General features: G+C 42.4%; 1 protein-coding gene and 1 long non-coding RNA gene across 5 annotated transcripts in view; one reads left to right on the plus strand and one right to left on the minus strand.

Moving 5' to 3' along the window:
- The window catches only part of ABCC5 (ATP binding cassette subfamily C member 5), a 62,752-nt gene extending 38,839 nt beyond the window's left edge, over nt 1-23,913 (plus strand). For all 4 annotated transcript variants that reach the window (XM_087965534.1, XM_026688591.2, XM_087965535.1 and 1 more), the window contains 18 exons: nt 611-735; nt 2,086-2,158; nt 3,502-3,705; nt 5,340-5,483; nt 6,806-6,908; nt 8,256-8,440; nt 8,896-9,042; nt 10,396-10,525; nt 12,083-12,236; nt 12,437-12,565; nt 13,680-13,866; nt 14,798-14,887; nt 16,849-17,038; nt 18,208-18,367; nt 18,838-18,916; nt 20,336-20,449; nt 20,738-20,902; nt 22,230-23,913. In XM_087965534.1, the coding sequence (XP_087821660.1) occupies nt 611-735; nt 2,086-2,158; nt 3,502-3,705; nt 5,340-5,483; nt 6,806-6,908; nt 8,256-8,440; nt 8,896-9,042; nt 10,396-10,525; nt 12,083-12,236; nt 12,437-12,565; nt 13,680-13,866; nt 14,798-14,887; nt 16,849-17,038; nt 18,208-18,367; nt 18,838-18,916; nt 20,336-20,449; nt 20,738-20,902; nt 22,230-22,331 (2,481 nt within the window). In that variant the 3' untranslated portion in view covers nt 22,332-23,913. The remainder of the gene's footprint in view (nt 1-610; nt 736-2,085; nt 2,159-3,501; nt 3,706-5,339; nt 5,484-6,805; nt 6,909-8,255; nt 8,441-8,895; nt 9,043-10,395; nt 10,526-12,082; nt 12,237-12,436; nt 12,566-13,679; nt 13,867-14,797; nt 14,888-16,848; nt 17,039-18,207; nt 18,368-18,837; nt 18,917-20,335; nt 20,450-20,737; nt 20,903-22,229) is intronic.
- Nucleotides 2,536-6,875, minus strand: LOC148131014 (uncharacterized). The gene is made up of 2 exons (XR_015749541.1): nt 6,788-6,875; nt 2,536-5,511 (listed from the first exon to the last, which is right to left on the minus strand). It is a non-coding gene; the product is annotated as an uncharacterized LOC148131014 (long non-coding RNA).
- Nucleotides 23,914-24,442: the final 529 nt, after the last annotated feature.

The following is a 24,442-nucleotide window of genomic DNA, read 5'->3' on the forward strand; positions in this document are numbered from 1 at the left end:
TTGCTCTTTGGGCTGAGACAGGGCTTCACCAATTAATTCTTTGAAAGAAGGCCAAGCGCAGGGAGCCAATACGTAGGCTTTATTTGTGATGACCTTCTTCAATGGAACAATCTATCCCCAGATATCTAATCCCCCAAAGTTTTATTGAGCTTACAAAAATCTGTAAAGATGAGGCAAGAATGTCTTTTGGGATGTGGTAGTTTGGCCTGTCTCCAGAAGTGGGAGGTGGGAGAGGGAAAGAAGAGTCTGAGAGGGAGGGGCAGGAATTTATAAGACTTTGAATTGCTTAAATTGCTTTTATCAAATTTTAGTAATAATTTGTTTCTGGAACTGCACTTTGATATGGTCCAAGGGCTAATCAATAAAATTAATGAACGAGTTAATGTAACACAAGACTTTGAGGGGTCCTTGGTGCTCTCTGAGCTTGGTTGTTTTCTTGCAGATGTTTCTAGCACTTCATTACTAATTTGGTAATGAAACATTCACAAGAAAACAACCAAGCTCAGAGAGCACCAAGGAGCCCTCATTTCAACCCTGAGCTACAAATATTCTCCTTTATTGATAAGACTTGGAGGCAGTATCTTTGACAGGCCTGTGGCTGCTTTTTCAGATGACATTATTGGAAGGCAGCATTGCCGTGGATGGGAACTTTGCTTATGTGGCCCAACAGGCCTGGATTCTCAACGCCACGCTTAGAGACAACATCCTTTTTGGGAAGGAGTTTGAAGAAGAAAGGTCGGTCTGATGGAGTTTTGTGCACTTTCTCTCACGATGCAGGTGGGGAAAGGTTGATGGGTTGAGGCTAGTCCTGAGTCAGCCTTTCAGCTGTTCTGGATGGATAGTTTACATCTGGTAACAAGACTGTGATTTTCTGACTGCACTTCCCTTACTGTGGGCTTTTTCATTGGTTGCACTGAAATAAAACATTGGTCCAGGACTTTTGTGACACAAAGCCATGATGTAGTATTAAATATATGAGACTTAGGGGTATGATAGCTCAGTGGTTAAAAATGCTGAACTTGTCTGCTGGAAAGCTGACAGCCTGGGTTCGAGCCCCGAGCCTGCAGGACGAGAGTGAGCTTCTGTTCCTTGCTCCAGCTCCTGCCCACCTAGCAATTTGAAAGCATGCAAATGTGAGTAGATAAATAGGTATCACTTTGGTGGGAAGATAACAGCATTCCATGCACCTTGGCGTATAATCATGCTGGCCACGTGACCATGGAAGTTTCTTCAGACAACACTGGCTCCCTCGATTAAGAAACAGGGATGAGCACTGCCCTTTAGAGTTGGACACAACTGGCAGGGGTACCCTTTACCTTTACATAAGACTTGGTGAGCTTGAACTGAGCACTGGAACCATGTATCTTCCGTTCTTCCCAACTGGGAGAAAGTCTTTCAACCCCGATTTTCCTTAATTCTTGGCTTATTATTTCACTGCATCACAGGAATTGTGGTTTTAGCCAAATTACAACTGCTTACTAAGCCAGAACCTCTTCACAAATGGAGAGTGCTTTTCAAACATTATTTTTTGGGCACAGATAAGAACTTGATAGGAATCACTGATAAATCAGTGAGAAATAATAATAATAATAATAATAATAATAATAATAATAATAATAATAATAATAATAATAATAATAAATCAAATCTAAACTTGGCAGGAATTTTCCTCCCCAGCTGGGGAGGAAGGATGAAATACATGCTATACAAAATTATAATACAGCATTATGTAAGAGCCAGCCTGATAACTACATCATTGACAATGCAACTAATGTTACAAGTCAGTTTTGAGTCAATCACTGTCTTCGTTGCCCGTTATGGTACTCTCCAGTCACATAACTATTTCAAAGCAATTAGTTAATTGGCCTAACAGTCACAATTCAACCTGGGGCAAAACCAGATAAATTTCTAAATGTCCCATATGTATCCGAGATAGATTTTCTAAATCTCTCTTTAAACAGACCTTGGGAAAATGCTATAGGGGCGGACTTAGGCCCATTTAACTTGGAAGTGGTCTGTTCACTGCTTTTTTAAAAGATGTATATCCATCTATACACACACACACACATATATATATATATTTAGGTACAATATGGTGCTGAATGATTGCTGTCTCCGACCTGATCTGGCTATCCTACCAAATGGGGATCTGACAGAGGTAAGAATCTTGCTTGAACACATCAGCCCACCAATTCTAGGAGACCCATCTGTAGAGGGAAAATATATGACATGCTTAGAGGTTGATAAACAGCTTTGCTTGTTAACTTCATTACACCTTAACTACTCAATATGTAATCAGGCTCTAAAAATATGAGACCTGTTTACCTTGCCATGTTATTAATGGTTTCATGGGTTAATGTGGGGCAGGAAAGACCAGGAAGACACATGAAGGTCCAATTGGATTAATTTATAGCTAGTCATCCTGTGTGCTGAAATCTTCTCGACTAATGGTGAGCACCTCTGCTGATAAGAGTCAAGGGATTTCAAGAGAAGCTAGACTGAATTCGTTTGTGGCTATATGGGGATTCTAGGCTCTTTTAACTCAACCCCAGGTTCTGCCACTCTTTCTCTTAGTTATTTCACACAAAAAAATAATTAGGGCATGTCCTGTTGCACTTTGAGGAGAGGAATATCAAAATTAGGTGCTTTGCCAACTGCTGTGAGAGAGAGATGGCTAGTTTCCAAATTTGTAAATAAATTGTTTCTCTTGATACAAAAAGGTAGGTATCTTAAGTGAGGCGTGAGTTTGGTAAGGTATTTATTGTTAAGGAGAGATTATTTTCGTGGAAAGAGCAGGTTCTCTGTGTTGTGTCAAGTTCAATTGATGGAAATATGCTTTTTGAATGGCAGCACCTAAATTGTACAATTTCCTCTGAATGAAACAAGGGCCAACTCTATCTTTGGAGGTTTTAGGTAATAAAAAACATTCCTGCTTTAAATGTGTTTGAAATCTTTATTTTATTCCTTTCTGCTTTTTTAGAAGTGTGGTTTCCATTTCATTTGCTAATTTCTTGGAGTCAGAAAGTAGTTGAAGAGACTTCCTAATAATCAAATACAACTGAATGTTGCCTTGGATGTACTTCCTGCTTTTCATTTCAGTTGAATTGTAAAATTATGTAACTGCATTGAAATGAGTGAATAATTATCGTTGCTGTTTTTTAAACAGGCATCTGCTGTTTCTGTCAATTATATTTTAGGTTTCTGGGTTTTCAAATATATTTGTCTCAAAAATTCCTTAAACACGCCTTCTTTAAGTAAATAACAGGATGCACACATTAAGTAGGTTACAGTACTAGATAAAAATTTGATTCCGTAGGAACTGAGCTTTGAATCTTTGCTATCAAATTCAGTAAAGGGTTTCCAATCAATTAGGGCTATTTGAATTCTGTTGACTTATTGGAATCCTGCTTTGAGTTTTGGAGAAATGACAAAATTGATAAGCAGGGAATAAAGAAGGTGTGGCGGGCAAACAAATATTTGAACAAGGCATGTTTTATTTAGATTGGTGACCGGGGTGCAAATTTGAGTGGGGGTCAGCGCCAACGGATCAGCCTTGCCCGTGCCCTGTACAGCGACAAGAGCATTTTCATCCTCGATGACCCTTTGAGTGCCTTGGATGCCCATGTTGGAAACCACATTTTCAACAGTGCAATCCGGAAGCGCCTGAAGTCCAAAACAGTTCTTTTCATCACACACCAGCTTCAGGTAAGCTGAGAGTGTTATCTCGCTCTGTTCTGCTCAGGATTTTATTGGCTAAATAAATGTGGGAAATTGTAACTTCTGCTGTCCAGAGCAGTGGTGGGATTCAACCGGTGTTACTACCGGTTCGGTGATTACGTTTTGTGCGCACATGCACACTATGCGTGCATGCGCGTCAGACGCCCTGCGGGCACGTGTGTGAAAAAACCTTTAGCTGTACTGCCCAGGTAGCTGAAAAGCGCTGCGTGCAGGTGCACAATATTTGAAAAGCCTCTTTTTTTCCTGCTTTTTCAACCTCAGCTGTGCTGCGCAAAGCAGCCGAGGTTGAAAAAGCAGGAAGTAAAGGACAGGTAAGAGCCTGGGTGGGCAGATGGGCCAAACAGCAGCAAACACAGAACTGGTTTAGTGTCTGCTGCTCTTCAGAGTTACCGGCTCTACAGAGCCAGTAAGAACTGGTAGCATCCCACCCCTGGTCCAGAGTCTCTTAATCAACCTAATTGGGTTACAGCCTCACAGAAGAAATAAAAATAAAGAGGGTTTTAGCCTAGGTGTATTTGAGAGTCAACAGCAGCCAAGAGTGAGAAGGAAAAGTAAGCAATTTGTTTACTGATATATAAAAGTGTATATTCTGCATTTTCAGTGCATACAGGTAGACCTCGACTTACAGCTGTTCATTTAGTGATCATTTGAAGTTATAACACTGATAAAAATGACTTACGATTGGTTTTTATACTTATGACTGTTGCAGCATCCCCATGGTCATGTGATCAAAATTTGAATCTTGGCAGCTGGCATGTATTTAACACAGTTGCAGTGTCCCGGGGTCATATGATCATCATTTGTAATTTTCCCAGCTGGTGTCTGACAAGCAAATTCAGTAGGGGAAGCTAGATTTGCTTAATCACCAATGATTCACTTAACAACTGTGGCAAGAAAGGTCGTAAAATGCGGCTATACTCACTTAATGACTGTCTTGCTTAGTGGCGATTCTGGGCTCAATTGTGGTGAAGTCTACCTGTATGGACTGTTTATATCCCAATTATTATGGGGCGGAGAGCATTTTTTCCATGTGAAGAGAGGCTACAGGAGCTTCCATGTTTAGAAAATTCTAACGTCTTATTTAACGAGCCTGAGAGGCAGGGAGCTGGCCCGAGGTAAATTGATGCAAACATTGCTTCTGCACATAATCCAATTGTTTTATTAATCTCATCTGCTTTGCAGGATTGTCATAGTGACTAGTATAAAGAAAAATGAAAATGGATAGGATTTAGGAAGGGGAAATCTCATGGCTCATGAGACTTGCATGGTGAATGGGTGACAATCCTGAAGGAATGAACAAATGAATAGAAACATAGAAAACTGACAGCAGAGAGAGACCTAGTGGTCCCTTGAGTCTGCCCTTTGAGGAGTTTTGTTTTGTTTTTCACACCTAGAACTGTTGCAGTATTTCCCATGGTCACGTGTTCAAAACCTGCCAGATGTTTGTGATAGCTGCACTGTCCTGATGTCGTGTAATCATTTGGAACCTTACCACCAACTTTTATTTATGCCTTTTTAAAGTACTGTTTTTTTAATTTTTCAAAATCTTGGCCGAGTGATCATTCCACCTCACCATGAGTGTTCCTCTTCTTTTTAATCAGTATCTTGTGGATTGCGATGAGGTGGTTTTCATGAAAGAAGGTTGCATCACTGAGAGGGGAAGCCATGAAGACTTGATGAATCTGAACGGTGACTATGCAGCCATTTTCAATAGTTTGCAGCTGGGAGAAACGCCACACATTGAGGTATTTATTTGGTGCTACGGTTTTTGCCCTAAGGAAAAATAAAGTCATATGTAAATTATCCTAAAGACAACTTATTATTTGTTACAAGCCATTCACGTAATAGCAAAGTTATTGTGTTAGCTTGTAATATGTCTTCTGAATCATCCAAGGTTTCCACACACTTGGACAATCTGCCAAGATGAACGCTGGGTAAACCTCTGACTTCTGAAATTACCCAGGCAGATTCCTGATATTAACCTCTATAAAGGAGAATATTTGTAGCTCAGAGTTGACATGAGGTGCTCTCTGAGCGTGGTTGTTTTCTTGTAGATGTTCCAGATGTTTCATTACCCAAACTAGGTAACATCATCAGACTGGTATTACCTAGTTTGGGCAATGATATTAACTTCTTTGTTTTAGTCCTTTACTTGGTTCTTGCTGTCGTGCACCTCAAAGAACAAATTTACAGTAAACTTCTATTCAAATAAAATACAACACGATCCATGTTTCTACTTGGTGGCTGACAGAAAGAGAGGGAAGTTTCTATTGAAATCAGTCTTTAAAATGGTAGTTAGAATAACAGAATAACAGAGTTGGAAGGGACCGTGGAGGTCTTATAGTCCAACCCGCTGCTCAAGCAGGAGACCCTATCATTTCAGAGAAATCGTTGTCTAATCCAAGCATACAGATCCTAGCTTATGGAACAGTGATGGCTAACCTTTTTGGGCTCCCGTGCCGAAAATTGCGTGTGCGCTCGCATGCCAGCATCCAGAAGGCAATGTGCATGCGCGCAATACCTCCCATGCCCCTTTATCTGCACTGTGCATGTGTGTACCTCCCAGCTGATTTTCAGCCCGTTTTGAGGCCTTTTTTGGCCACCCTGAGGCTCGAGGGAAGCCTCCGCAGCCTCAGGAGGTCGAAAACGGGCCTTCCGGAAATACTGGATGTGCCCATTTTCAACCTCCGGAGGGCCTCTGGAGCCCGGGGGAGCCTGTTTTCGCCCTCCCAGGGGCTCGAGGGAAGCCTCTGCAGCCTTTGGAGGCCGAAAAACGGGCCCGTTTTGTCACTTCCGGGAGGGTGAAAACAGCCTCCCCCGGGCTCCAGAGGCCCTCTGGAGGCTGAAAATGGGCACTTCTGGTGCAGGTAAGTTTGGCTGGTGCTCACGTGCCTGCACCTGTATGCCACCTGTGGCATTCGTGCCATAGGTTTGCCATCATGGATATAGGACATCCCTTTATGGACTTTAACCAGGCTCTTTTTCTCTCCTAGGGAATGTGCTTATGATATTTTCCTTGCATAGTTGAGGTAGGCTGAATCTGAGTTACCTCCTCTCTCTTTCGTAGGTTAACTTAAAGAAGACTGCAAACAGTTCATTGAAAAGACTCCCGGAGAAAGGCACCAAAACGGGATCTGTGAAGAAAGAGAAAGTAGTTAAGAAGGAAGAAGGTACAGCTTGTCATCCAAAAACACAAATGTAACCCCTACCCAACTTGTGTGCATGCAAGTGTTCTGTTAACAATGCCGTAGATTCCAGATGATCTTAGTGGGTCTCAGCTCAAGATTCGGTCTTACCCTTCCTTTAGCCACAAAGACTAGCGCTAACTTTGAAACAGCGTGCTTCTTTGTCTTCAAGACGAGCAAAGTAATCTAAGCAAGAGTTTAAGATAATTTACGTCATGTGTAGGAAAATTTAACCAGAGTTTAATTCTAGCCTATTTGGTTGGTTACATTTGAATGCCATCTGTATATATACAATATTCTCAGGGAACTTTGTATGATACAGCTAGTCCTCAACGTGCAACAGTTTAATTAGTGATCATTCAAAGTTTTAACGGTACTGAAAAAAGTGATATGACTGTTTTTGCACACTGATGACCACTGCAGCATCCCCATAGTCATATGATCAAAATTTAGATCGGGCCCCCCAAACTTGGCAACTTGAAGACTTGTGGATTTCAGCTCCCAGAATTCCTTAGCCAGCATAGCTGCAAGTCTTCAAGTTGCCAAGTTTGGAGAGTTCTGATTTAGATGTTTGGCAATTGGCATGTGTTTATGACGGTTGCAGTGTCCCGGGGTCATTCAATCCCCTTTTGCAACCTTCTAACGAGCAAAGGCAATGGGGAAGCCAGATTCAGTTGACAACCGTGTCACTAACTTAACAACTGCAGTGATTCACTTAACAACTGTGGCAAGAAAGGTCGTAAAATGCAGCAAAACTTACTTAACAAAAGATCTCGCTTAGTAATAGAAATGTTGGGCTCAATTGTGGTCGTCAGTCAAGGATTATCTGTCCTTATTTACCTGTGAACAGGTAGACCTCAACTTACCACCATTTGTTTAGTGAGAGTTCGAAGTTACGACAGTACTGAAAAAAGCATGACATGACTGGTTTTTTCACACTTAAAATTGTTGCAGCATCCCCATGGTCACATGATCAAAATTCAGGCACCTGGCAACTGGCATTGATAGTTATGATGGTTGCACTGTCCCAAGGTCATACGATCACTTTTTGGGACTTTCCCAGCTGGCTTCCAACAAGCAAAGTCTATGAGAGAAGCCAGATTTTGGTTAGTGGTCACATGATTCACCTAACAACTGCAGTGATTGCTTAATGGTTGTGGCAATAAAGGGTCGTAAAATGGGTCAAAGGTCTCTTAGCAACTGGCTTGCTTAGCAGTGGAAATTTTGGGCTCAGATTTGGTCATAAATCGAGGACTACCTGTATCTAGTATAGATCGGATTTGTTGAATTCTCTCTGTTTAACCTCCTCCTCTGCCCATCCCCGTGCTTTAGTTCAGCTCATGCAGATGGAAGAGAAAGGCAAAGGTTCTGTCCCCTGGTCGGTTTATTGGGTCTACATCCAAGCAGCTGGAGGTCCAGTCGCTTTCCTGACCATCATGACACTCTTCATATTGAATGTGGGCAGTACAGCCTTCAGCAACTGGTGGCTGAGCTACTGGATCAAAGAAGGCAGTGGGGTAAGAGCAACTGGTATCTTCGAATTCCTTCTTTCCTTCCTTTCTTTGATTCCTATAGCTGCCCACCTCAATAAATGACTCCAGGTGGCTTACAACTCAAAACCTATACATTGGGGCCTCAGTACTTGACAGTTTCAAAACTCATTGAATTTGGTGCTCAAAGCATTTTGATGTGAAAATGTTGTCCTGGTTGGTTTGGCACTTGATGCGCTGCAAAAGGAAGTGGGGGACAGCCACAGAGGGCGGATAGGAAGTCGGCCATGCTGGGAAGGCCGCTGACATAGGAAAAGGGACAGATAGGAAGTCCTTCTTGGTGGAAACCGAGGGTCACATGGGAAGTCACATGGTTTGGTACTCATTCTGCTTTCTGGAACCAATTACGGATAAGTACCAAAGTACCACTATATTACTATTAAAAACTGGTTATTTTTTTGGTTATTTTTTTGAAAACCCAGAACACTACTTTGATGTTGGGGAATGAAACTGTGGTGAGCGACAGTATGAAGGATAACCCTCATATGCGTTACTATGCTGGCATTTATGCACTCTCCATGGGAGTCATGCTGATTCTGAAGGCTGTTCGTGGTATTGCCTTTGTCAAGGTAGGTATTTGTTTAAGGAGGAGAGAACAACCCAGTCCCGGGCTGCATTAACAGAGGGATAGAATCAAGATCACGTGAAGTGTTAGTACCACTTTTTAATGCTGGCTGGACATGGCTTGTATGTAAATATTATAAATATTTATATAAATACTGAATTTTTTATTTTAAAAAAGAGCAACTTTTACCCAAAACCAGGCAAAGCAGGCAGGCAGATTGAGTTGCTCACAGAATCACAGATTCATTCAGAGATCTATCTATCTGCCATTGGCTAGCTCAGTCTGTCCATAAAATTTGCTTGCAAGCAAACTGATAAAATTTGCAAAATTAACTCACAACACACCATGCATGTAAATATTGAATTTTTTATTAAAAAAAGAGCAACTTTTACCCAAAATCAGGCAAAGCAGGCAGGCAGATTGAGTTGCTCACAGAATCATTCAGTGATCTATCTATCTGCCATCGGCTAGCTCAGTCTCTCAAATCTGCTTGCCATGAGTCTGCACTGAATTTGCTTGCAAACAAACCTTCAGTCCTAAGGGAGGTTTGGCTGTGCTGAGCCGAAGATCTAAAGACTAGTAGAAAGCAAGAAATCCAACCATTTCCTCCTTCCTAGCTAATCTAAATCTCCCGGCACAGCAGAACAGATGATGGTCGGAAAAAGGAAAAATAGCAATTTAGCAGACAAGTTTTCCAGATAAGGAGTGAGTGGGTGGGGAGGGTTCACGCAGGCCATGTGGGCGGCGCAGCCTTGTGTTTCTGCGCAGCTTAGATTAATTGCTTCGTGGGGTTGCTCTGGGGGTGAGATTTCTCTGCGGCCCACCAAAATTTTCTCACGGCCCACCAGTTGGCGACCGCTGCTCCAAAGAACTTGAAGGCAATACAAGAAGCAATAGATGGACACAAATCCAGGAGAGAAGCAATTTAGAACTAAGGAGAAATTTCCAGACAGAACAATTGATCAGTGGAACAACTTGTCTCCAGAAGTTGTGGCTGCTCCAACACTGGAGATTTTAAAGAAGAAATTGGACAATCATTTGTCTGCAATGGTATAGGGGCATTTCTAAGGCAGGACTAAAAGACCTCCAAGGTCCCTTCCAATTCTGTTAACAAAATAATTCTTATCTCTGGTTCCCATCCTGTTATTCCGGACAGTAGATTCTTTCCATGAAAGCAACTGCCTTCATTTCCCGATTTTTCCTTCCATGACTTGTTGTCATCTCACAAATATGGTGGAAGACATTTGTAGTGTAGTAGTCCTTCCTGAGGGCTGCAGTCCCTTCTAGTCGTTCGTGAACTTTCTTTTAAAACTCCTGAGTGTCTGGTTGCAACAGTCCTCTTCTATGGTCACTACAGGGGACATTGCGGGCCTCATCCAGGCTGCACGATGAACTCTTCCGGCGGATTCTTCGTAGTCCAATGAAGTTTTTCGACACCACACCTGTGGGGCGGATTCTCAATAGGTTCTCCAAAGATATGGATGAAGGTAATAAACTCTCATTTAGTAACCTGTTGCTAATACAAGTAGTCCTTGACTTAGAAGCTATTCTGACCAAGGCTTCCTGAGACATCAACAAACACATATAAAATCCAAAACTCTTTTATTTTATTTCAATGGCTGTGAATTATCGTCATTCACAGCCCGGAATGAATCTTAACCGGTTATAATTAGTCCCAGGGACATCTGCCAAAATTCTTCCTAAGACGTCTGATAAGAACACACCTTATTTTACTTGAAGTGCTGCCAACGACTAGTCTAAATTAGTCTTTCCAAAACCAAACAAAACAAATTCACCACAGAGCTTTCGGAATCCAAACCAGCCAGTATGAACAAAGTTGCTTCCTGCAAAAGTTCCTGTCCCTTTGCGCCTCCTTTATGTCTTATGAGAGGACCAATCACTTCCAAGGCCTACACCTGAGGCACCCCTTTTGTCTTAGCTGCTTTTGCCTTCTGGTAGCTCTGCACACACAGGCAATGGGAACAGGCTCCCCTTGTTCCTCTGCCTTGCTGCTGCCAGATTTTGGAGGCTCCGGAGTCAGCACGTAATTCCCAGATAGCCCTGGCCCCATCTCTGTATCGGATACAAGACCCTTGTCTGAGTCCTCCCCAGACTCCTGGACTGGACCCTGTTCTTCCCCACTGTCTGATTCTGCTGCTGTCTGTGCAGGCTGTCGGGGAAACACAACAGAAGCATTCGTTTAATGACTTCAAAGTTACAATAGCATAGAAAAAAGTGACTTATGACTTAATGACCAGTTTTCACCCTTATGACCGTCGTGGCATCCCCACAGTCAGATGATCAAACTTCGGGTGCTTGACAACCATCATGTATTTACGATGGTTGCAGCATCCTGGGGTTGTCATCTGCAACTTTCTTAGGGAGCTTCTGACAAGCAAAGCCAGATTCCCTTAATGGCTGCATGATTCAGTGATTGGCTCAACAATGTCAGAAAAGGTCATAGAATGGAACACGGCTCATTTAACATTTCTGAACAGACAAATTGATGACAGCAGAGTAGGAGAGCCCTGAGTGAATCTTACCTGTGCTGGCCTTACCTGAATCTCTCCTGGGCTGGACAGGAGAGACTATAACAAGGTGGTGTCCTCTTCCACCAGCCCCGTGTTGTGTATATATATATAGGATATTGCTGTTATATTTTTATCCCACTTTTATATACGTAACTAAAGGTGGGAAACATACCTAATAATCCTTTCCCCCCCACAACAACAACCCTATGATGTGGGTTAAGCTGAGAGAGAGAGAGTGGATTTCATTTCTAAGGCAGAACTCAAGGTTTCCTAGTGATTGGTCCAAAGTTACCTAACCAGCTTTCATGGCTAAGGTGGGACTAGAACTCACACTCTCCTGGTGATGGCCCCAAAGTTACCCAGTGGGTGACTTTCAGGCCTAGTGGGGGACCTAGAATTCAAACTGTCCTGGTTTCTAGGCCAGCGTCTTCGCTTAACCTGGCTCTCTCTATCATTTGGGTTGGTGAGAATTTCAGTCTATCCTAATCCGCTGAGTCTGTCCATCTCTTCCAGTTGATGTCCGCCTGCCTTTTCAAGCTGAAATGTTCATACAGAATGTCATCCTGGTGTTCTTCTGCGTGGGAGTGATCTCTGGTGTCTTTCCATGGTTCCTAATGGCAGTGGGGCCCCTCGTGGTTCTTTTCACCATTCTGCATGTTGTGTCTAGGTAAGAGCAGCAATTGTTCTGGGTCATTTTAAGACATTGTTAGCCTTGAGAGTCTTCCATGCCTTGGTGTTGGAACAACTTCATTGGTTTCCAGCTGCCTCCAAGCCCAATTCGGGCAGCATAAATCATCAAAGGGCTAGTTATTCTCATATTTTTGTTAAACTTCTTACTTCCAGTTGGTTGTGTTTTTTTGTATGCAGAGTCTTCATTCGGGAGTTGAAACGACTGGACAACATTACGCAGTCTCCGTTTCTTTCTCACATCACTTCAAGCATTCAAGGTCTCTCTACCATCCATGCCTACAATAAAAGAGAGGAATTCCTATACAAGTTAGTGCTCCGTTTCTTCTCTGACATTCAGTCTGAGCTGCTACAAAACAGATAAAGCCAGGATTTTTAAAGGTTGGGTTTATTGCACAAATGGCTGAATTCACACGGAATGCAAGTTCATGTATCACCTCGATCTAGAAATAATAAGCTACAATTTGGGTTTAATATTTCAGATGAATCGGTTCACAAGCTGCTACCTGAATTTGCTAGCAGTCACATGAATCATAGTTTGTGAAATTTCTCCTCCAATTCAGGTAAAAAATGAAATACAGGTTGTCCTTGACTTACGACTACAATTGAGCCCAAAACTTCCATTGCTAAGCGAGAGAGTTCTTAAGTGATTTTGGTCCCATTTTATGACCTTTCTTGCCACAGTTGTTAAGTGAATCACTGCAGTTAAGTTAGTGATAAGGTTGTTGAGTGACTCTGGCTTTCACCACTGACTTTGCTTGTGAGAAGGTTCCCAAAAGGGGATAACATAACCCCGAGACACTGCAGCAGTCATAAAAATACGTGCTGGTTGCCAAGCGTATAAGTATCTAAGTATAGTACATAAAATTATCCACTGCAATGTCTTACCTGTCAATGAATACTTCAGCTTCAACCACAACAATACAAGAGCACACAATCGATACAAACTCAAGATAACTACACCAAACTTGATTGCAGGAAATACAACTTCAGCCACAGAGTGGTCAATGTCTGGAATACTCTACCTGACTCTGTGATTTCTTCCCCAAAGACTTTAACCTTAGACTGTCTACTATTGACCTCACCCCTTTCCTAAGAGGTCTGTAGGGGATGTGCATAAGTGCACCAACATGCCTACCGTCCCTGTCCTATTGTTTCTTTTTTTATTCTTATCCATTTCATGTATTCATAACCATGCTTATACCTATTATCTAATACTTGCTTGACAAATAAATAAAATAAAAATAAATAAAAATAAAAGCGTCCGAATTTTGATCACATAACCTTGGGGAATGCTGCAACAATCATTCAGCGTGAAAAATGGTCGTAGATCACTGTTCGGTATCGCTGTAGTCACTAAACGAATGGTTGTAAATTGAAGATGATCTGTATTTTAATTGTGAATATATTCTGTTTGTTCTAGATACCAACAACTGCTGGATGACAACCAGGCTCCCGTCTACTTGTTCAGCTGTGCGATGCGCTGGCTGGCTGTCAGGCTGGATATTGTCAGCATTGCCCTCATTACCATCACTGGCTTAATGATCGTCTTAATGCATGGCCAGATCCCGCCTGCTTACGCTGGGCTCGCCATCTCATATGGTGTTCAGGTGAATGCATCTCTTGTATGTCAAAACGAAGTTGCATTTTGGAACTCCCTTTTGGAAGAACAGTGCAGCCAGGCCCAATCAAAAGCACACTGTTGACTTGATTTTATATTACAGTAGTCCTTGACTTATGACCCAGTCACTTAGCAACCAGTCAAAGTTACAGTGGAACTACCTAGGGGGTACTTATGACCTGGATTGAAAGTTCTGACCGTCGGAGCCCCCCACAAACACACACCGGCAGTCGTAGGACTGCACCGGGCACTTGGCAGATGGGCTGCATTTGCAACCGTTTGCCGTGTCTTGTGATCATGTGACTATGTTTTACAACTGTTTGGTTGAAAAATTCCAATTTTCAGCAAAAAAGATGGGTTCTTTTAGCAACCATCACCCAAAAAAGGTCATAAAATCTTTACAACTGTCACAACATACAACCATAATGGGCAGGCTTCATTGTGATTGTAACTTGAGGACTATCTACAGAGGCTAACAAGCAGTACCCGTCTGCTTGATCCCCTATCCAGCAAAGTCCTACAACACTGAAAACATGTAGTGATGGTACTGTGGAATATTTTTGACCATCCTCTATTAAAATGACTTCTTTGGAAGAGAAAGTGCCCCGTGGATAAGAAAAAACTGGTGCTTACAAATGGAGGGATAAGGTACGGTTGAAGAAGGCAGTAGGCTGAATAAAATTGATCATGGTGGTGCTTGTTTTTCCCACACATTGGCAACTTAATGGAACTTCATCACTAACAAGGAATGGAACTCCTTTCCTCCCTATTGTGGTATAGTTCATGAGAAAGTCTCACTTAACCACCCTCACCTGATGGGATTAAATTGTTCCACAGAGAATCACTCGGAGGTTTCACAGCTAGTAAATTGGTTAATGTATCATGGTGCTATAAGTAACAGTGATTTGTTTCCTTCTCAGTTAACGGGATTGTTCCAGTTTACAGTAAGGTTGGCATCAGAGACAGAGGCTCGCTTTACGTCTGTGGAGAGAATTGACCACTACATCAAGGTATTTAAGCGTTCTATCCACTGCCCAATATTTTCCCTGGTGCCCTGCCTCTAGAAAGATGCCCCCTGCTCCTGCTGCTAAACTCAATGATTTCTGCAGTATATTCTTAAACCATCCAATAGCAGACGTCTCCAGGCAGTCTCAAAGGTGCTTTTCCAAAAGGCAACAGGACTTTCTTAATTCTTTCCCTTAAAGCATTTCGCTTCTCATCCAAGAAGGTTCTTCAGTTCTAACTTCTCCGAGCAATGAACAAATTAAAGATAGAATCAAAAAGACAGTGAGCACCATCAACAGTGATAATGGTGTAAAAATCCAAAACGTTCCTGAAATGCCTAAAAGAATTACGCATCTGGAACCAGAAAAAAATATAATCTTAGCACAAGGCTAACATCTCACAGATGAGACAATGATTAATGAGATAAATGGGAATTGATACCTCCTATAAGAGAAAGATAGTTTCGGTTATTATGTGTGATGTCCACTGTGCTGAAAAAAGTAGAAGTCTGCCTGAGAAATTATCAGTGGTAGGCTCCTGATAACATGCTGGTTCCTCCAGCAAGGGGATTGTTAGGCTGTTGCTCTAGGACAGTGGTGGCTAACCTTTTTGGGCTCCTGTGCCAAAAATTGTGCCTGCGCTGGTGCGCGCGCGCTCATATGCCAGCATCCAGAAGGCAATGCGCGCCCTCCTGCCCCCTGCACATGCATGCACAATCCCCCCTGCCTGCGCCCCCCTGCCTCCCCCTTACCTGCACTGCACCTCACAGCTGATTTTTGGCCAATTTGAGGCCTTTTTCGGCCTCCCAGAGGCTTGAAAAAAGCCTCTGCAGGCTTTGCAGGATGAATAATAGGCCCGTTTCATCACTTTTGGTATTACAGGAAGTGACAAAACGGGCCTATTATTTGGCCTGCAAAGCCTGCAGAGACTTTTTCAAGCCTCTGGAAGGCTGAAAAAGGCCTCAAACCTGCTGAAAATCAGCTGTGAGGCATGCGCAGCGAGGTAAGTTTGCCTGCGGCTTGTGGGCCAACACAAATGGCTCTGCGTGCCACCTGTGCCACGCGTGCCATTGGTTCGCCATCACGGCTCTAGGGCAACCCCACATCTCCCCTTCAGCGTTCCATAAATAGCTGCCTAACTTGTGAACCTTAGATCCTGATGATGCTTCCTGATGTTGATTGTACAACACTTCTACTTTTATTTAATCTGTTAAGAAGGTAATGCCTGACTCAACAACAGTAGCTGCGAAAGGAATCTTGTTGTCCCTAGTGGACAGTCACTTAAATATGAGCCAGCAGTGTGGGGCAGCTGCCCAAAAGGCCAACACAATCCTAGGCTGCATTAACAGCGAGATAGAATCAAGATCACGTGAAGTGTTCATACCATTTTATAATGCCTTGGTAAGACCACTTGGAATAATGCCTCCAGTTTTGGTCACCACCAGATAAAAAAAGATGTTGAGATTCTAGAAAGAGTGCAGAGAAGAGTAACAAAGATGATTAGGGGACTGAAGGCTGAAAGATATGGAGAACTTTTGCAGGAATTGGGCATGTCTAGCTCAATGAAAAGGATTAGGGGGTGACATGATAGCATCGTTCCAATCTCTAAGGGACTGCCATAAAGAAGAGGGGGTGGGGTCCACCTATTCTCCAAAGCACCTGAGGGCAGGACAAGAAGCAACAGATGGAAACTAATCAAGGAGAGAAGCAACCTGGAATTAAGGAGAAATTTCCTGACAGTTAGAAGAATTAACCAGAACGACTTGCCTCCAGAAGTTGAGGGTGCTTCAACACCGGAAGTTTTAAAGAAGAGATTGCACGACCATTTGTCTAAAATTGTATAGGGTTTGCTGTTGGTTGGACTAGGAGACCTCCAAGTTCCCTTCCAACTCTTATTCTGTTAATTGTTCCTAGAATGCTGTCCGTAGTTGACATCTTTTCTCTTTTCTTTTCTCTGTGATTCCAAGACTCTTTCCCTGGAGGCCCCAGCTCGCATCAAGAATAAGGCTCCCCTTCCAGACTGGCCCCATGAAGGAGAAATTCGCTTTGAAAATGCAGAAATGCGTTATCGTGAGAACCTGCCGCTTGTCCTCAAAAAAGTATGCTTCACCATCAAACCCAAGGAGAAGATCGGAATTGTGGGGAGGACTGGCTCAGGTAAGGCTGGGGTGCTCTAGCTGCCCCTGTTTAGATGTTTTGAAAGCTCACTGGTGCCACCTTGTGAGGATTAGAAGTAAAAAAAAAAACCTAATTTCCGAAGAGGAAAAAAATCACATTAGCAAGGGTACATGTCTGTTCAGGCAATGCACAAATGTTACTTAAGATTTCTCACAAAAAACATTCCTTGGTTTGGTAGTCTTGATGTCACATGGCATTATCTGGTGAGCAAATGGCTCTTCAGTGTGAATAGAGATAGTCCTTGAGTTGTGACTGAAAGTTAGGACAGGCTTTCGCAAGGGTACTTACAATCTAGTTCTGAACTTCTGACAGCTGCCCCTCATTGCCATCATGTGACCACTTTTAGGCACTCAACTGGTCCACATTTATGATTGTATGCAGCGCCCCATGGTCACGTGGCCATGTTTTACAGTGTTTTTGCCAAAAACCGGCATTTACTTCCGGCTTTTGGCAAACCTGGCCCTCAACAAACAACTTGTTCGCTTAATGACCGTGGCATTTGCTTAACGATTACTACAAAATCAGTCTTTAAAAAAAGGCGAAATGAGGTTCTAGAAGGCAGCTTTTTCAATACAGGTAGTCCTCAACTTACAACAGTCCATTTAGTGACTGTTTAAAGTCACAACGGCACTGGAAAAAGGTGACACGACCATTTTTCAGTTACAATCTTTGTAGCATCCCCCCATGATCACGTGATAAAAATTCAGATGCTTGGCATCCGGCTCATACTTATGACCACTGCTGTGTCCCAGGATCACGTGATCCCTCTCTTTTGTGACCTTCTGAGAAGCAAAGTCAAAATGGGGAAGCCAGATTCACTCAACAGGTCTTTTCTTAAAAAAAAAAAAAAATTGTTCTGTCAGAAAATTCCTCCTTATTTCTAGCTTGGATCTCTCTTTAACAAGCTTCTACCTTCTTTTTTAAAACAGCTGCTAAAAAGAGTTGCTGTGATAGTGTATAGCAGGGATGGGGAATGATGGCTCTTTTATGAGTTGTGGACTTCAACTCCCAGAATGGTGGCTCAGGAATTCTGGGAGTTGAAGTCCACAACTCATAAAAGGGCCATTGTTCTCCACCCATGGTGTATCGACTAAACTTGCACGTTCCTCAACATGACGGCTAACTACGACCTTCCTTGCTTTTTCCAGGAAAATCCTCTTTAGGAATGGCTCTCTTTCGCTTGGTGGAGCTGTCAGGGGGCTGCATTAAAATTGACGGAGTGAAAATCAGTGACATTGGCTTGGCAGATCTTCGGAGCAAACTTTCCATAATCCCCCAGGAGCCAGTCCTCTTCAGTGGCACTGTGAGGTTAGTATAACAAAAACTAAGAGAGAGAGAGGGAGGGAGGGAGGGAGAGGTGGGGAGGAAGGAAGAGAAAAGAGAAGAGATTTCCTCTTGTTAGTCATTATGAAAATGAGCTTACTGAGAAATATAATTCTGAAACCAGAATGGATTCACTTTATTGACCATTAGTTTGTTCTTGTTTACAAACTATACTGGCTGGGTTCATGTAAGTTGATAACCATGTTTCACAACCTTGTCAACTTTTAAGATGTGTGAACTTCAATTCCCAGAATTCCCTCGCCAATGTGTACTCAGTGTGTGCAATTCTAATCAAAGTAACTTCATAATTCAACTAACCATTCTGCTCTTGCTTCTCCTCCTCCTCCCTTTTGCTTCCTTTTGCTACTCCATATAAGATAGAATTGTCCTTGAAGAGTGGATTATATTCTGAGGGAAATGGGTAGTGACTTGCTGTTATATTTTGGCTTCTTTAGATCCAACTTGGATCCTTTCACACAGTACAGCGAAGAGCAAATCTGGGAGGCTTTGGAAAGGACTCACATGAAAGACTGTGTAAGTACATGGATTGAATAGTTAAATTCCTTTCTGTTCTGGCACTGCACTTTTTAAACTACAAAATCTTGCCAACATTTTACTGCTGGGCTATTCACGGAGTACAGGTAGTTCTTGACTTATGAGCATTCATTTAGCAACTACTTAAAGTTATAATGGAGCTGAAAAAAAAGTGGCTTATGACCGGTCCTTGTACTTATGACCTTCACAGCATCCCCATGGTAATGTGACCGGGATTTGGGTGTTTGGCACCTGGGAGGTAGTTATGGTTGGGCCCCTAGATCACATGATTGCAATTTGCAATTTTCTCAGCCAGTTTCCGACTAAATAAATGGAAGGAGCAAGATTTGCTTAATGATCACAGCAAAAAGCTTGTAAAATTAGGCACGACTCTTTTAATGACTGAATCACTCAGCTGTGGAAGTTCTAGTCCTGCTTGTCGTCGTACATTGAGGACCATCTGTACTTTCCACAGGCTGGAAGAGGAGGAGAGGGGACAGAAACAAGAGTCCGCATATAGACATTTCTGTAATGGCTGCTCTGGGTGGCTTATTGTTGTTAACTCTTGTTGACTATCTTCCTACGGGTAGTCCTCAACTTACAACAGTTCATTTAGTGACAGTTCAAATTTACAACATGACCATTTTTCACACTTAAGATTCACTTAACAACTGTGTTACTAACTTAACAATTGCAGGGATTCAGTTAACTGTGGTGAGAAAGGTTGTAAAATGGGGCAACAGTCACTTAACACCTGCCTTGTTTAGCAACTGACATTTTGGGCTCAATTGTGGTTGTAAGTCGAGGACTACCTGTATTTCTAAGTAATAAACACTTCTTTTAAAAAGGCCTGGATTACAAATCCTCAGTGCTGAAACCATTATCAGAATTACCTTCACTTCTAGTGACATACCAAGTCAAACATTGTGTCCACTGTTGCCTGAATGGGCTGATGTAACCTACTTTGGAGAACTCTACAAATCAGTGTAAAATGCTTGCTTTATTTGGGGTATCTCTTTTCTGTATGCTGTTTCCACCACTGGTGGAAAATATTTTCTCTCTCGGAAGTTCATTTTGTCATTGGCGCCAGTTCGTAACTGGTAGATTTTGAAAAGATGATGGAGCATCTGGAAGCGTTTAGAGCAGGGGCTCCCCAACCTTGGCAACTTTTAAGCCTTGTGAACTTCAACTCCCAGAATTCCTCAGCCAGTCATGTTGGCTGGGGAATTGTGGGAGTTGAAGTCCACAAGTCTTAAAGCTGCCAAGTTTGGAGACCTTGGTTTAGAACAGGGTTGGGGAATGATGCTGGCTCAGGAATTCTGGGAGTTGAAGTCCACAAGTCTTAAAGGGGCCATCGTTCCCCACCTCTGCTTAAGAACCACGTATTTGACCTTGTTCTGTTGCTTTGTTCTCACTTAGATTTCTCAGCTGCCCATGAAACTTGAATCCGAAGTGATGGAAAATGGGGAAAATTTCTCCGTTGGGGAGAGGCAGTTGCTTTGCATTGCCAGAGCCTTGTTGCGTCGTTGTAAGGTGAGTGATGAATTGAGGAATTGGTGAATTATTGCAATCAGGTTTGAAACAAAGAATCCAGGTCTGTTTTCTTGTATTCCAGGAAGATTGATTCAGGACAACTGAGCACAACTAAGCTTTCATTAGATAAATGAGAGGAACTGTGTTCCATTATGTCCCCCTCAGCCCCGTTTGCATACTTTTTAGGCCTTTCATTTCATGTTCTACTATCTTTTAGTCATAGTGGAAGAAGCCCAGGGAAAGGGTTGATGGCTACATTTTTAATGAGGCTCATGCTGTGTTCCACAGATCTTAATCCTGGATGAAGCGACAGCTGCTATGGATACCGAGACCGATTTACTGATCCAAGAGACGATCAGAGAAGCCTTTGCAGACTGCACCATGCTGACGATCGCTCATCGTCTGCATACGGTTCTGGGCTCTGACCGGATTATGGTACTGATGCAAGGACAGGTGAGTGAGCTGCGAACTTCTTTTTCTTCTACAAGTTACCATGGAACCGGGAGCCAGGAGCCAATCAGTGGGTGGCAAAACTCTGCAGCTCTCACGAAATTTCTTGCAAGATAATTTGCTTCAATTCATAGTTGGCAATGAAGCAGTCTTCCTTGTGATGTAAACAAGATCTTAGCCAGGATGTTTCTAAAATGGTAAGTTTCCCTAGAATCATTTGGTTGCCACAATATTAAAAAAGATGTTGAGACTCTAGAAAGAGTGCAGAGAAGACCAACAAAGATGATTAGGGGACTGGAGGCTAAAAATGTGAAGAATGGTTGCAGGAATTGTGTATGTCTAGTTTAACGAAGAGAAGGACTAAGGGTGACATGATATCAGTCTTCCAATATTTGAGGGGCTGCCACAAAGAAGAGGGGGGAATACACCTATTCTCAGAAGCACCTGAAGGAAGAACAAGAAGCAACAGATGGAAATTAATCAAGGAGAAATCCAACCTGGAAATTTCCGGATAGTGAGAACAATTAATCAGAGGAAAGGCTTGCCTCCAGAACTTCCAGCTCCATCACTGGAAATTTTTAAGAAGAGATTGGACAACCAGTTGACTGAAATGGTGGAGGATCTCCTGCTTCAGCAGGGGGTTGGATTAGAAGACCTGCAAGGTCCCAACTCTGTTATTCTGTTACTCCAAGTGATTAATTGTTCTGTCAGGAAGTTTCTCCTGTAATTCCAGGTTGCTTCTCCCCTTGATTAGTTTCCATCTGTTGCTTCTTGTCCTGCCTTCAGGTGCTTTGGGGAAAATAAGTTGAGGCCCCTCTTTTCTTCTTTGTGGCAGCCCCTTAGATATGGGAAGACTGCTATCGTGTCACCCTTAAAGGAACTCTAATCCTTAATCTAAAATAAAGGAATTGTAGATCTTTGGGTCTCTTTTTCAACGGTGATGCTACACGTAGTCCTCAACTTAAAACAGTTCATTTAGTGACTGTTACAACAGCACTGAAAAATTGACTTATGACCAATTTTCACACTTACAACCATTAACCCCATGGGCACATGATCAGAATGTGACATACAAGAGAAGATTGGCAGCCGACTCATATTTACAACAGTTGCAGTGTTCCAGGGTCATGTGATTCACTTTTGTGACCTTCTGATAAGCAAAGTCAGTAGCCAGATTCACAATTGTGGCGAGATAGGTCGTAAAACGGGCAAAACTCACTTGACAAATATCTCACTTATCGACATAATTTTGGGGCTCAATTGTGGCCATAAAGCCGAGGGCTACCTGTGTTTACTCCATTTCATGCACTTCCTCTTCCATTTGTTTCAGGTGGTGGAATTTGACACTCCAGCTGCTCTTCTGTCCAATGACAATTCCCGCTTCTATGCCATGTTTGCTGCTGCAGAAAACAAGGTTGCTGTAAAGGGCTAAAATTCAGGGCAAAGTCACTTTAATATGGAGCGTAATCCTTCTCTGCCTGTGGCAGGGATGTTCCTCCTTCCATTTTCATGTCCTTCAAGCAGGTTGTCTTTTCACTTTTTAATATTTTTTTTTAAGGATCGTGAGTCAGGACTGAGTTCTTTTTTTTTTTTTTGAAAAAAAAAGCACTATAAGGAAGATTCTTCATAGTTTTTATTATGGTATTTATTTCGTATTCTTCTTACTAATTTTTTTTGCTATTAAATGCACTCTACAAGATGGCTCAGGGAGCCACGTTATAAATGTATCCAGAGGCCTATATTGAAGCTTTATACATGTAGCTATATCTATACAGAATTCTGTACATAGCCTATATTTACAGTGGAAATGTAAGCTGTTTATTTTATATTAAAATGAGCGCTGTGGTTAATACCAGTGCATATTCTTTTCTATCCTTTTTTTTTTGTACCGTTTTAGTGGGGTTGGGAACCTGGCTTGGGCCAGGCAGCACTGGACTCTCCCTGGTGCTGTTTTCTCCCCCCCCCAACTTCTGGGCGGAAATGAAAGTTTTGTGTAACTCTCCCTCCCTCTCCCATTTTCCTCATTCCTACCTACGGCATGTGGGTCCCGGCAAGACAGCAGTCAAGATCCTTGACAATTATTAGACAGGAGCCACAATTTCTCATGGTACTGTACCCTGGAGGGGTTTAACATTCCCCTCCCTTGGGGCAATTTCATTAGCAAATACTTAACTGTAGCGGGAAGTGAAGGGCCATCACAAAACTCAGGTACCTTTGAACCCAGTGCATTCACCTGGGTGCACACAATGACACTGTCAGTTGGCTGGCTGCTATTTCATCCAATGCAGTCAAAGCCACTTCCATTTTGCTAAGCAAAAAGCACCTCTCCAAAGCATACAGCAGGGAACTCCAAAGTGGGCAACTTTTCAGACTTGTGGACTTCCAACTCCCAGAATTCCTCAGTCAGCCATATTGGCTGGGGAATCCTGGGTGTTAAACTCCCCAAAGTTTTTGCAGATCTTTTTCCCTGGCATACAGCGTTATTCCCAAGCTGTAGCAGCTAAATCTTTTTTTAGACTGGACCCTGCTACTTCCTACAGCGTTTCTCTGCTGAGATGCAGACTTTTGAGATATTGGCATTTATTTTGGAAAGTTCTCCAGACACTTTTGATATTTTTAAAATCGTTCTTCATTCACCCAACTGTATGTGCACAAAATTTTGCTCTTGCATATTTGTTACATCCTCAGCATCTTGCAGCTTTTAGCAGGCACCTGATCAGGTTTTGACACTGGTGTAGGAAATTTCATTTTCTAATTGTAAAGAGGCCTACCTCAGGTTGCTGGTCCTGTGTTGTATGTTACCATGGTTACTGTACACCATCTGTGTTATATGGGACCAGTAGCCCACACGGGCATGGTCAGTCTTGTAATAGCTGTTTCGATCGGTCAGCACTGCATGTTTGTTGGTTTGTTTTTGTCCAGCTGGACATTTTATAGCCTTAGCATGTTTGCAAATTGTCTTGTCGAGACGGACATCTGCAAAAGTGAATAAAAATTATTTTGGTTTTTGTAAAGACGTGTGTGCCCTTTCATTGTGGAGCAGTGTTGAGTTTTCTCCCACGAAGCAGCTGGGATGAGCTGTGTACTGTTGCTCTTTAATCAGCCATAATTTAGGAATCCATGACTGAATCCAGTTAATCTTAATAGGTTATATTGTTTTACTTAGCATGCTGTGTTGCAGTTTCCGAAAGAAGTTTCATGCTTATTGCTTTGCATGAAAATTGAACCTGCCTTCACGGTACATTCAATAATCCATAGGGCTTTTAGATTTATTGTTTGTGTTTTTTTAAAGAGTGATTTTAAAAACAAAAAAAGAATAAAGTGCAAAAATAAAAATGAATACATTATCAAAAAGGAAAAAACAACCCATATTTACTAAGTCCTTAGTTAACTTAGTAAACTTACTTTACTAAGGGGTGTGCATAAGTGCATCATCGTGCCTACCCTCCCTGTCCTATTGTCCCCATTTATTCATACCTATTTTCTGTATTCTTACTCATGTTTATACTTATATCTATTATCTTGTAAGCGATCGGCAAATCA

Source organism: Notechis scutatus, chromosome 4 (genome assembly GCF_049901735.1).
Source record: "Notechis scutatus isolate UNSWTSFEM ecotype Mainland chromosome 4, rNotScu1.2, whole genome shotgun sequence".
NCBI classification, from domain to species: Eukaryota; Metazoa; Chordata; class Lepidosauria; order Squamata; family Elapidae; genus Notechis; species Notechis scutatus.